The 12,549-nt window shown below is 33.1% G+C and overlaps 1 protein-coding gene and 1 non-coding gene across 2 annotated transcripts; both read right to left on the bottom strand.

Moving 5' to 3' along the window:
• Positions 1–891: 891 nt before the first annotated feature.
• On the bottom strand, positions 892–972 carry TRNAL-AAG (transfer RNA leucine (anticodon AAG)). Its single transcript has one exon. It is a non-coding gene; the product is annotated as a tRNA-Leu (tRNA).
• Positions 973–5,927: 4,955 nt separating this feature from the next.
• Positions 5,928–10,986, bottom strand: LOC126709425 (protein HOTHEAD). Its single transcript, XM_050409667.1, has 6 exons — positions 10,503–10,986; positions 8,566–8,905; positions 7,653–7,954; positions 7,171–7,556; positions 6,249–6,814; positions 5,928–6,154 (listed from the first exon to the last, which is right to left on the bottom strand). The coding sequence occupies exons 1-6, from the start codon at positions 10,585–10,587 to the stop codon at positions 6,097–6,099; spliced, it is 1,737 nt and encodes a 578-aa protein (XP_050265624.1). The 5' UTR covers positions 10,588–10,986; the 3' UTR covers positions 5,928–6,096.
• Positions 10,987–12,549: the final 1,563 nt, after the last annotated feature.

Below are 12,549 nucleotides of genomic sequence, written 5' to 3'. Positions count from 1 at the left end.
AGCTAAGTAGGTACGGTTATTGAATCTACATATTGTGAGAGAAAATACATATAATTGATGCATGAGATTTTTTTTAGATTTATAATTTCCTAGTGACGGTTTCTTATGAGATGGTTTCATGAGATTTTTTTTCTCTCTCACAACATGTGTAGGTCTCACATGTTATGAGAATGTGATCTCTTGATGAAACTGTTTCATGAGATACATTTTCCCCCTAAAGACACAATACTTTATATCCTTGCACAACATTTAGAAAGTTATAATAATAACAATAAGACGTTGTGCACTTGTGATATTCCTTTAATTTTTTTTCTGGCTCCAATTGTTATGATTCTCATGTTAAATTAATATAGGCAAAAATACACTTTAATTTACTCCTTAAACTGTGATTGGTTATCATTATTGTCCACTAAGTTTAAAATTTTCATTTTAGTCCATTAACTTAATAACGTGAATACTTTAGACAAAAGTCTCCATAAACTCCCTTAAATGGCCCTTTTTTTTTTAACATTAAAAAATAATTTTAGAGATTATTTTATTAATTTATGCAAACAAAAAAGAATGAAAATTTATAAACTTAAAAGATTAAAATGAGAATTGGTCAAAGTTAATAGAATAAAATGATAATTTTTAAATATAGTGGACTAAAACAAAAATTGATCAAAGAATTGGACTACAATAATAATTTTTGAACATAGTAATGAACTAAAAAGATAATTGATCAAAGTTATAAGAAGTAAATTGTAAAGTGTATTTTTTTCTTAGAATATATTTAAGGCCACTCAAGGTGTTTAATCTTCTAGATTAAAACCACTATAATCAGACACTGCAATAACAGTTTGTATTTCACATTAGACAAAAGGGGAAAAAAAAAAAAAAAAAGAAGGATCGTGTTGAGAGTGGGATTTGAACCCACGCCCTTTCGGACCAGAACCTTAATCTGGCGCCTTAGACCAACTCGGCCATCTCAACCACGCTGAGAAAATATTTCGCATATTTAGTAATATTTATTCTCCTATAGTTCTGTTACTGTCAAGATATTCCACATTTCTGCTGTGCCTATTGACTATTGTGTGAGCTTGAACTCGAACACATTCAAGTGTGTCTGACCTGTTTCTATCGAAAAAGAATATGTTAAGAGAACAATGAAAAGCAGGAATATATAGTGGTAACTGCCTTACCAATTAATTCAAATCTACTCTGAAGGACATGCATGCATGCAAAAAAGTGTTTCGAGCTAGCTATGGAAGATGAACATTATATTTGAAAATTATAATTTTTCTTTTTTAACTTTTCCTGGGGTTACAAGAACATTAGAACTATCATCTAAAAGTCCGAGCTTAATCAGCTAAAAATATCTAAAAGTCTGAACAATGGAGCTGAATTTTGAGATGAAGAGAACTAACGTTTGTACATGTCACTGTTCTCATACTTACGGATTGGTACAATTAAAATAGTAATTAATCTATTTCACTTCCACTCATCTCGTAAAACTAAAATATTTATCAATATATATTACTTATTCTATCTCTACAATGGAGGTATTTATAGTTCAAATCCCCCCATTTCTATTGCAACTATTGAATTAAAAAATAAAAAAAAAAATAAAAAATTCACAGAGGCAAGTAACTAACTTTCAACAAATAAGCAAATAAATTTTAGTAAAAGACTACATTTAAACATATTCTAAACTGGCTAATTTGGTATCTTACTTTTGGCTTCTCAAACAGATCGACAGACATATTTTGCATCAAACTATACCCAACCAATAAATACATACAAAAAACTATCCTGTAAAACGTTAAACTTATAAACTAAATCATTTTTAACCTAATTAAGTTTGATATGAATGTACGAGTATAACAAACAATGATCCTCTTGTTACTAATGCATGCAAACTGCTAAAATTAAAGCTATCTTAGCGAAAAGCTAGCAGAAGACTTGTTGATCTGTCCATTTCATCATATCTTGAAATGGGAATATAGGGTGCATAATTTGGGGCTTATTGGAGTTCAAACTTCCAAATCAAGCAAGATTTTGTACAGTACTGAAGTGGAAAATTGTTCTGGCCCTCCCTTGAACACAGCAATATAACTATATAAGCCTCCTCCATGATATTTAGGGCCTAAAACTTGTGGTCTAGTGGTTCAAGCTAACTGTTGAAGCATGAGCTGGAGTCCTTGCTTCAAGATGCAACGAGTGATTAATTCAATGATAATTTCAGCATCGAAAATTTTATTTTAAGAAAATGGAAATCGTGAAAGACTACCAATTCAGGCAATTCTTTTTCTCCAATACTCAAATTCACATAACCTTATATCAAAATGGTTGCACACTTGCACTCACATCATAAGGGGAGGGCAAATAACCCTTTTTTTTTCTTCTTCAATTCTTATTTTTCTTTTGGGTAATTAAGGCCATGAATTTGTTCATTAGTTACTACAACCATTGCAATCTCAATATATAGTTGAGTTTGAACTTTAATAATATTAACAAATGCATGCACACTATTACAACTCATGGACAGAGGCTAGTGGGTGGAGTTCTCTTTGTATGTGTATGATCTACCACACTAGAATTTATCTAAACTCTTTAATTTAAACTAACATGTCTCAGAGTTACATGGTCTTTAAGTCCCACGGAAATTGATCATTTCTATATAAAATTTATCCATTTTAAGATTTTATTACAAGTGTAAAGGTATATCTAATGTTATATTACTTAACATTTTAAATGATGTGGGACTAAGTACACCATTAGATCTATAAAATAGGTAAAATGAACTCTTTATTTCAATAAAATAAACATGATACTGTTCCAAAGGCCACACTCTTCAAATGGCCACACGCGCATGATTTGGAAACCAAAACAGTAATTTGTGATGATCATAATAAACATTGGGATTGAAAAATGGCATTGGACAATTTTGATTTGCACAAAATGCATGAACCATATAGCTAGCACAGAAGATTAAAAAAGAAAAAAGAAAGCACAAATCGCATTCATCAAGTTCTGTGAGCATACCTTTTGCATTCAACACGCGATCTTTAGCCCTTGAGATTATATTAAGCTGAAGCAGTTATAGGGCAACTCTCCTTTGGCGGGTCATGAGAAAATTAAAATAGATAGGACCTATAAGGCCATAGTACTCTATATCATCTATGATCCGTGCCAAAGGAGAGAAGCCCTACAACTAGTTTGCTTACTATATATCCGTAAATCCTAATTGTCTACTGCCTTGATAGCTAAAAACATCTCTGGTTTGTGCCTAGGGCAACTCAAGATATTTATAGACTCTTCATGAAGGGCACTAGCAATGGATAAACGGTCGAAGGAGTAGCATATGCCATGGATATCCCTCTTTATTTCAATAAAATGAACATGATACTGTTCCAAAGCCCACACTCTTCACATGGCCACACGCGCATGATTTGGAAACCAAAACAGTAATTTGTGATGATCATAATAAACATTGGGATTGAAAAATGGCATTGGACAATTTTGATTTGCACAAAATGCATGAACCATATAGCTAGCACAGAAGATTAAAAAAGAAAAAAGAAAGCACAAATCGCATTCATCAAGTTCTGTGAGCATACCTTTTGCATTCAACACGCGATCTTTAGCCCTTGAGATTATATTAAGCTGAAGCAGTTATAGGGCAACTCTCCTTTGGCGGGTCATGAGAAAATTAAAATAGATAGGACCTATAAGACCATAGTCTATATCATCTATGACCCGTGCCAAAGGAGAGAAGCCCTACAACTAGTTTGCTTACTATATATCCGTAAATCCTAATTGTCTACTGCCTTGATAGCTAAAAACATCTCTGGTTTGTGCCTAGGGCAACTCAAGATATTTATAGACTCTTCATGAAGGGCGCTAGCAATGGATAAACGGTCGAAGGAGTAGCATATGCCATGGATATCCTTTGATGCCTGCTTTGTACGCATTCCATATATGCAAGGCTGCTTTTATCTGAAAAATGCTTCCTTGTGAATGTTTTGGATTCTAGTTTCAAACTTTATTTCAACCTCTGAAAGTTTCTTTCATCTCTCTCTCTCTTATATGCCATGGATAATAAACGATGCTTTCTTTTTAATGTGTCTCTCTCTCCACCCATTTTCGGAGACAATTGCTGCAAAATTTGGGCCTAGAGGTATATCCTATGTCATATTCTACTCATTTCTGATTTGCTTTATAATATTTTATTTATTATAAATATTATTATTATGATATGCTAATTGGGTGTTTGAAAAACCAGACAACGGTTGCAATTGGACGACAATTTCATTTGGTCCAATCAGAATAAATCCCAGCTCATCTCATTTGTTCCAATCATGTATGTATGTCAATTTTATAAGCTAAAAATTACTTATTAAGTTATTATAGAAAGAATTTGCTAGTGGATGATAACCAACTCACATTTCTTAAAAAAACACTACTTAGTGTGCAAGTATTCATAATCTGAAATATTTTTCGTTTGTGCTTTGTTAGTATATCAATTTTCAAGATTAGAACCTCCGATCCCTAGCTCCCTCTGGTAAAAAAAATAAGAATTACCAATTACAATTGGACATAATATCTGGTTTTTATTCCAGCATTCTTCCCTTTTTTCTTTTTTTCTTTTTTGATTTCTAGTTTATTTATAATTTATGGATGAAATTGCACCCAAGATCAAATTTACTAGATTGGTTTTGTCTATGTCCACAAAGAAGTGGAGGGCATGGCATGGGCAATGCCTTTCAATGAGAACAAGATTAATGTCTCTTGAATCTTAATTAGCTATTCCTATCTAGGAATTTATTCCTTTTTTTGTTTCCCTATAAAAGGAACATCTGAATGAGATTATATAGAAATATTCAGTGCTAACACATTACTACTGATCATAAACCCTGCATGGCATCAAGTACAAACATACCAGACACCATCTTAATTTTGAACAAATACTAGCAAATTAAAATGTATTTGCTTTATTCCTAACTAGTAGATATGCTATATCTTACTTTTAGGCCGACTCTTTTTCTCCTTAATTTTTATATTTTGATGCTTCTAATTTCCTCCATCACTTCTCTTTGGATTCTTTTTCAAATTATTTTTCATGTTGTCCTAATATATCATTATTGTAGCTCTTTCTCCTAGCTAGTCATAAATGGTTTCCATATTTTGAATCTCATACTTCTTAGGGCACGTTTGGTACACTGTAATGATTATTATATGAGAATAGGAATAAGTATTATAAAGAATACATTAAGTTGGAATATAATAAATATTACTATTAATTAGTTTAGTGACCATTTAAGAATAGAATTCTGAATATGCACCTACAATTTAGTAGAGTATAAAAAGAATGTGTAATTAAATCATTTTAAAGTCAAATTTCCTAAAATACACTTATTTTAGGGTGTTCAAAATAGAGCTATTAATTAACAATAAGGAAAATTTATTTTCTTTCCTTTTGAAGATGTGGCAACTAATGACTTTTTAGGAAATTTTTTTTGAAAAATTATTACATAAGGTGAAGGAATAGATATTTAATACTTTTGATAAAGAATAGTTATTCCTCATTTTCAAGAATAACTATTCATAAGGAATAACTATTCATTGTAATAAAAACATAATTAAACAACCGAATAGTTATGCCAAATGAATTTCTATTAAATTACAATGTCTATTATAGTCTACCAAACATGCTCTTAGTTTTCTCTAGCCTATTGCTTTCTTAAATCATCTACTAAGTCGATTTTTGGAATGACTCCATTAGATTAGTAGTATTTTTCGGATTATTCCATGTAATGGCTCCATCTCCGTACAAGTATTTAAAACTTTTGTTTAACATGTAATCCAGCACTTTGATTTGCAAAGATTTTCAGAACAGAATCTAATCTTCAACGCTAATTGTAAAAGAACCACAACAAATGCAAAAATATGCAAAAGAAAACATAATAAATATCTTCAATGTGAACCCTTTTATGAGTTCTTTCAAATCCTAGACAAGAATCAATTTGACATTTCCTTAGGCTATTAGCCTAGTAATAAGGGCTCCTAAATTGCATACTTTAGTCAAACCCAGTAAAAAAAAAAAACAAATCATGATCAATTATTTTGAGTATCTCCATTAAGTCTCTCACTCAATATTCGTACACCCATGTACCTGCACCAAATCAAATCAAATGGCCCATTATTGATAAACGTTATATTATTAAGCATATCCAAAATTAAGAGGATGCTAATGACTAGTAAATTACCTTCCAAGCATCATGACAGTGGCTTGAGGATTAGTTCCAGGAGAATAATTAAATGTGGATCCATCAATAACCCGAAGTGCATCTACTCCAAGAACCTTATAATCATGATCAACAACTTTCCCAACTTGGCACCCTCCATGGTAATGCCAAATGGTCATCACAGTGTCCTTGCAATATTGTTCCAAGGAAGTTGACGCATTGGCATGTTTAGGCAACAAATTTATTGGGGAACTTGCGGTCATGTTGAGCAGTGCTGGTATTGTTAAAGAGTCATATCTAAATTTAGAGAAAGCCTTAGACTCGATTATTTTCTCTATGGTGCTAATGCCTTGGACACATCTTTGTAAGTCTAAGGGCTCTTTGAAGTAGTTAAAGGTAACAGACGGGTTATCGTTTGGATTACGGGTTAGGATCTCCAAGTGGCCTGTAGAAAGTGGACCCATTACTTTTTCAAGAACGAATCCACCTTTAAAGGCTGCTTCGTCAAGATTTGCCTCAAGTTCCACAGCTTTGGCTAGGGCTTCTGGGGTCCTTTCTTTTGGTGGCACTGTGGAGAGCTGCCCAATCTGCAAATAGGGAACACAATGTTTTGATTATCAAATTTCTAGAAGAGGTTACTATGGTCAAATGATATTACTATGCTCAAGTTATGGGTCATTCGGCTGCTTGGCTAGAGAAACAGGCCTGGGCTTTCACTAGATGTTTGATCGTAGAAAATCTGAGCCCAGTAAGCTTCTTGTATAAATCTGGGCTTATCTACAGCACAGCACATATTGGTTTGACATACCATTTGAAAATGGGCTTACCTATTCAGGCCCTCAATAATGGAGTAGAGAGGATAGGTGCCATTGGGCTAGAAACCCATTGACAAATATATGAGAGTACCTTAGGACTCAGACGTTAAAAAAAAAAAATGAGTTACCTTAGGAGAGAACATCCCATAGTCTCTTGGAGAGCCACCGGCAAAGTTGGCACCACTGGCGGCTTCAATGTAGCTTCCGAATTGGGTGATGCCGACAACTTGAATGAGAGAGACCTCAACCGGAGCCGGAGAGGGGATGAAGACGGCATTCATGGGATTATCAGACATGCCTTGGCCAACCAAGGGCTGGTTCAACACAATGGTGATGTTGTGGGCCTTAAGCTGATCTGCAGGGCCTACCCCACTTAACATCAGTAGTTGTGGGCTTCCCAGTGCACCAGATGATATGATAATCTCATTTTTGGGCCCACTCTTGAGGAAAGCTTTGTGTTTGACCCCCGATGCATCTCTAAATACCACTCCACGGGCTACTGGCCTTGGTTTTCCTGTTTTAAACGCACAATTTTAATTGTTGTTTATGAGAAGAATAAAGAAAAAAAAAAGTAGTAAATTAAGGAATACAAAAACAGAAAAGCACATACCTTTAATTCTAAACAAGATTTTGTGCACAGGGGCATGCAAAAGCACAGTAAGGCCATTAGGGTTAGCATACTGTAGTAAGTCAGCAGCTGTATGTCTAAGACCATCTTGATCAAAAATGGTTCCTCCAACCTTAGTCCCGTACATATGATCATAGGTGAAGCCATTAAAGGGCACCACCCCTGCTTCCAGCAACCCATCCCGCACTGCCGATTGCCACTGCTTTATCGGTGGCTCAAATGCCACCACTCTCTCCACCCATTCATATGACTCATTTGCTAGTCGCCCATCCCATCCCACTTCCCTAATGTGCAAATTAAATTTTCAATGAAAACTATTTCCAAAAAAAAAAAAAAAAAACATGTAGACATGAACATATATTATTCTTATTTGATAATTTATTTTATTCCCAACATTTAAGTTAATAGGAAGTGTAAAATTTAACCATTAATATTTCTCCTATTTTTTAAATAGGTTAGAACTCTTTCGATGGATTATACATTCACTCTACATTTATAATGCATATCCAATTTCATGTTAATTGATCAATTGAGTTTTATTTACCAACAAGTTGATCTAAAAACTCATATGTTTTATATATATATATTTTTAAACTATAAAAAAATAAAAAAAATAAAAAAAAACCTAAGATTTTGATCATGTCTTTGATAAGATAGATACTAATTTTTGATTGACTTTGATACATGAGGAGTATATTGATATAGGAAGAGTATGTAATTAGAATGTTGAGCTTGTCAAAGTAAATATCCAATCAAACATTATTAAGTGATATAAAATTAACAAAAGCAATATTGGATGTAACTTGAATTTAATTTAATTTAAACATTGTAGCACTTTTATTTTGAGTGGACAAAAAAAACTTGAATCATTTCTCGATTTCATTATGCTTGATACCTGACATAGTAGGGTGCAGCACGTGTGTAGAATCCAGCATTTAAACAACTTCCGCCACCCAATACACGGGCTCGAGCATTGATGACACCATCTTGAGAGATGAAGCGTTGAGAGGGCGAGGTTGAGGAGAGATCAGAGAGAGCGGCACCGAAGGCCGCTAAGTTGGAAATGTTAGGGTTGCCATAAGGCGAGCCACCGCGTTCGAGCAGCAAAACACTGTAGTTTTGGGAGAGAGTGGCTGCTAAGGGGCAGCCAGCAGTGCCTCCACCAACTATTATGTAGTCGTAATAGGAAATGGGAGGGGCTGAAGTTGCATTGTGCATGAAAGTGTAGTTTGGAGCTGCATGTACAGGCCAAGAAAAACACAGAAGGTGAAAACATTTTCTCTTGTCAATTTTTTTTAGGGGGTGGTTAAACTAGATGAAAAGTTAAAATTTATTTAATGGTTAAGATTTTAGTTCATAAATCTAATAGTATACAAAATCACATCATTTAAAATTTTAAATAAAATAATACAAATTAATACACATTTAAATTTGTAATATTTAATTTTAATTATAAAATTAAACCATTTCAAATAGAAATAATCCTAATAGTCCAAACAAGTACATTATGATGAAAAGCTGTAATTTTTCAGCGGAATATTGAGGGATTCATTAAATTCATGTGGGTTGCTTAGCAAAAATAAATAAATAAAAGGTGCAAGTAGTTGGGAGAAAAGCAAGTAGGAGTTATGAATGAGGATGTGGACGGGTTGGGTTGTTTTTGTTTTGTCTACGTTTGAGGTGTTTGACCACGTACTTCACTATGTTTCCAGATATATTTTACAAGAAACGTCGATCTTTTTTTTTTTTCTTTTTTTCTTTTTTTTAAGAAATATTTCACCCCCTTTCATTGTCAGCTTTTGTGATGACTATTGAATTTAAAGGAAATAAGTTCATTTTCATCCTGAAGACAACATTTGATACTCTCTATATATTAATTAGTCTTTGTTTTGATAGCACGTGTTAGTTGCTCTCTCCAATTGACTATTGAGAGAGAGGAAAAAAAAGGGCCATAATATGTAAGGCTGTCACCAGCCATGATAATCCATCTTTTTTGTGTAAATGGGTGAAGAAGTTAATGCAAAACATTTATTAGTAACACTACTACTCGAGACTTTAGGGGCACATGTTTGCCGCAGGCCCACAGCACATGTCATATGCTAGCTCACAATAGACAAGAAATACCTTACTACAAAAAATCTCTTACCACATCAGAAACGTGGGAAATGACTTCTTTTATGTAATGTGCTAAAATCACAAATTTTTTAAGAAAATATTCATGATGTTGGCTATAGATTATTTCAGCATTCCAAAACACCATGTAATCAAGGCCCTTGGTAATAAATGGCCTCCTTCAATTCTCACTCATTGGCTTTGTAAAATTGAACTAACAATCAAGTTTTTAGAACATTATAATTTATACTAAACGGCCTCTTCACTCATGCTCTCAGTGATGTTCATGAAGCAAACTCCAAATTTACTTAAAACAAAATACATTCATGAATGATAATCTCACATATCCGATCCATGGTTAAAACCATGAATTTCTTTTTAAAGAAAAGAAGAATTATTTTGTATATAGGCAGTATACTAGTGGGAAAAAAATATAAGGAGATACAGCTCCTTAATTTATTATCTCAGACTCAAAGTCCAAGACATGCATAATAGTACTCCAATTTCATGCAGAAAGACCCAATTAATTAACTTTCTTCTATAATTACAATTAATGACAAGCAAATCTTTTTTTCTTCCCAACATTTCCATTGTAAGACCAATACAAAACTATGGTTTATATATATATATATATATATTCTAAGTATATTCTAACATTCATATATATAAAACTAGTACACCATTAATTGTAAGGAAGTACAGAACCAGAAAAATTGGTACCGTTTTCAGAGGTACAGAAGCCATGAAAGAAGAGAATTCCAGCAAAAGCAGCTCCAAACAATTTCCACCACCCAATAGTACCCATTTATCTCACTTTCCAATTAAGCTCCTCAGGAAAGGACTTGAATACTGTTGTGGAGTTTGTTTGTTTGTTCTGCAAATCAAAACCAAAAAGCTTCTCCCTTATATAATGTGAAAGAGCAGCGATCTCGACGGCGACAAGACACAAGGGTAAAAAGATGTCTGGCTAAACAGGCCCACATAACATAAGTTGATTATTTTTTTGGTAAAGACATAAGTTGATTATTGAATCAACAAAGACAGGCGAAGATTCAAGAAATGCAGAAAATGTGACACCTAGAAGTACCTAGTTGCTAGCTCCCAAAGTTTTAGCCGATAAAAGTAAAACAAGCGAACTAAGTTGGTACTTTGTAAGAAAGAGAGCTAGGAGATGAAATTTAGCTTGTCATGCTTATTGGCTGAATTTGTTTTTATAGGTGTGTTTCAGCGAATGTTTTTGCCGTGAGAGAGAGAGATGGGCTTTGTTTATTAATTGCACCTAGAATTACGACCAGGATTTGATTTTTGGTCATTGGGGTCATACTATTTCCGTGTCTTGTTTTTGCTTTCATAAAATGGTAATTGTCTGGTAATACCATCCTCCCATCATTTTGCACCATCGGACACATTTTAGCTTTGATTTTCCATATATGTGAAAGTATAACAACAATCAATAGCTCATTGGAACCATAAAAACATGAAAAAAAAAAAAAAATTAGGATCACACCATTTTGTGCTGCAACTATGATGTGTAAAATTTTGAACGATATATTTATGTAAATGTTATAGACAGTCAAGTCTGCTACATAAAATAGTTGTGAAAAATGATGTGGTAAATAATGTGATCCTATACAATAAACAGGCAGGCATATAAAGGGTGAAGATCATGTCAACATGCATAAAAACACTTAATAGTTGGTAGATTAGTATCTAAAGAGTGAGGTTAATAATTAGGTAATTATAAAGATGTTTGATCTGGAAACTCGGAAAACTTGTAACTAATGCATCAATATGCTTACATTTATTAGATATATCATATATCCTTTCAATCATGAGATCCATTTAAACAGGAAAAAAAATAAAAAGAATAGTGAAAGATTGCTCAGATACTAATACATAGTGACTAGGAGCTGTATGAATCAAATAAAACAAAGAGTTTGTTTACATATCATGAGTAAGAACCTTTCGAATCATTACCCATTGTGTATGGCTGATTTGTTTTGTTTAGAGAGATTAACAAAGTGATCTATCAACAAAGTGATAACATTTACGAATACAGTGGGGAAAAGATTTAATGAAATTCAACTACTTGTGAACAATTAGGTAAGCTTCACTTTAATGACACATAAACGGTAACGTCATCAGTTTCATTACCTGTTCCAACCAAATAAAGCTCTCCGCCATTTTCAAGTCTTAGAGCTCTTTGCATTAATTACAGCGATGTGGCCCTCTGTTTTGTCACTTTTGTGAATTGTTCGTAGGTCAAAATTATCTTCGCAGCTGGCTTAAAAAATATATATAAATTAAAAAAAAAAAATTATGTGTTTGAAAGATCGAAAAGTGCAAGTCAATAGAAAATAAGGCTAATAAAACAGATTACGTTTTATGGATCTTAAAACGTTTTCTAGAATGTTATATACTCAACGGATCACACACATACACACAAAAAAACACTCTTAATAGCAACTTCTCTTTATTTTCGCTCCCCATATTGTTTTTTTGGCTAAAATCCAAAACTGACCCTCTAAGTTTCAACAATTGTCATTTCAGTCTTCTAAGTTTCAGTTTTGTCATTTCAGTCATTTAAGTTTCAAATTTTGTCAATTCAGTATTCCGTTACCATTTAGTTAACTGTTGCCGTTAACTAAGCCAAGCTCTTCTTTTTTTTCTTTTTTTTTTTAATTTCGTAATTAAAAAAAAAATTGTTTTAAAAAAGAAAAAAAAATTAACCTGGAAATCAAAACAAAAAACCCCACCCCATTGATAC

This window comes from Quercus robur, chromosome 12 (assembly GCF_932294415.1).
Source record: "Quercus robur chromosome 12, dhQueRobu3.1, whole genome shotgun sequence".
In the NCBI taxonomy this organism is placed as follows: domain Eukaryota; kingdom Viridiplantae; phylum Streptophyta; class Magnoliopsida; order Fagales; family Fagaceae; genus Quercus; species Quercus robur.
The sequence above is the reverse complement of the archived record's forward strand: the minus strand, read 5'-3'. Positions and strand labels throughout refer to the sequence as shown.

Coding starts and splice junctions, on each gene's coding strand:
- LOC126709425 (XM_050409667.1), bottom strand. CDS start 10,587: ATGGGTACTATTGGGTGGTGGAAATTGTTTGGAGCTGCTTTTGCTGGA. Junction 8,906..10,502: donor CTTCTGTACCTCTGAAAACG/GTACCAATTTTT, acceptor CTGTACATGCAG/CTCCAAACTACACTTTCATG. Junction 7,557..7,652: donor AATCTTGTTTAGAATTAAAG/GTATGTGCTTTT, acceptor CGTTTAAAACAG/GAAAACCAAGGCCAGTAGCC.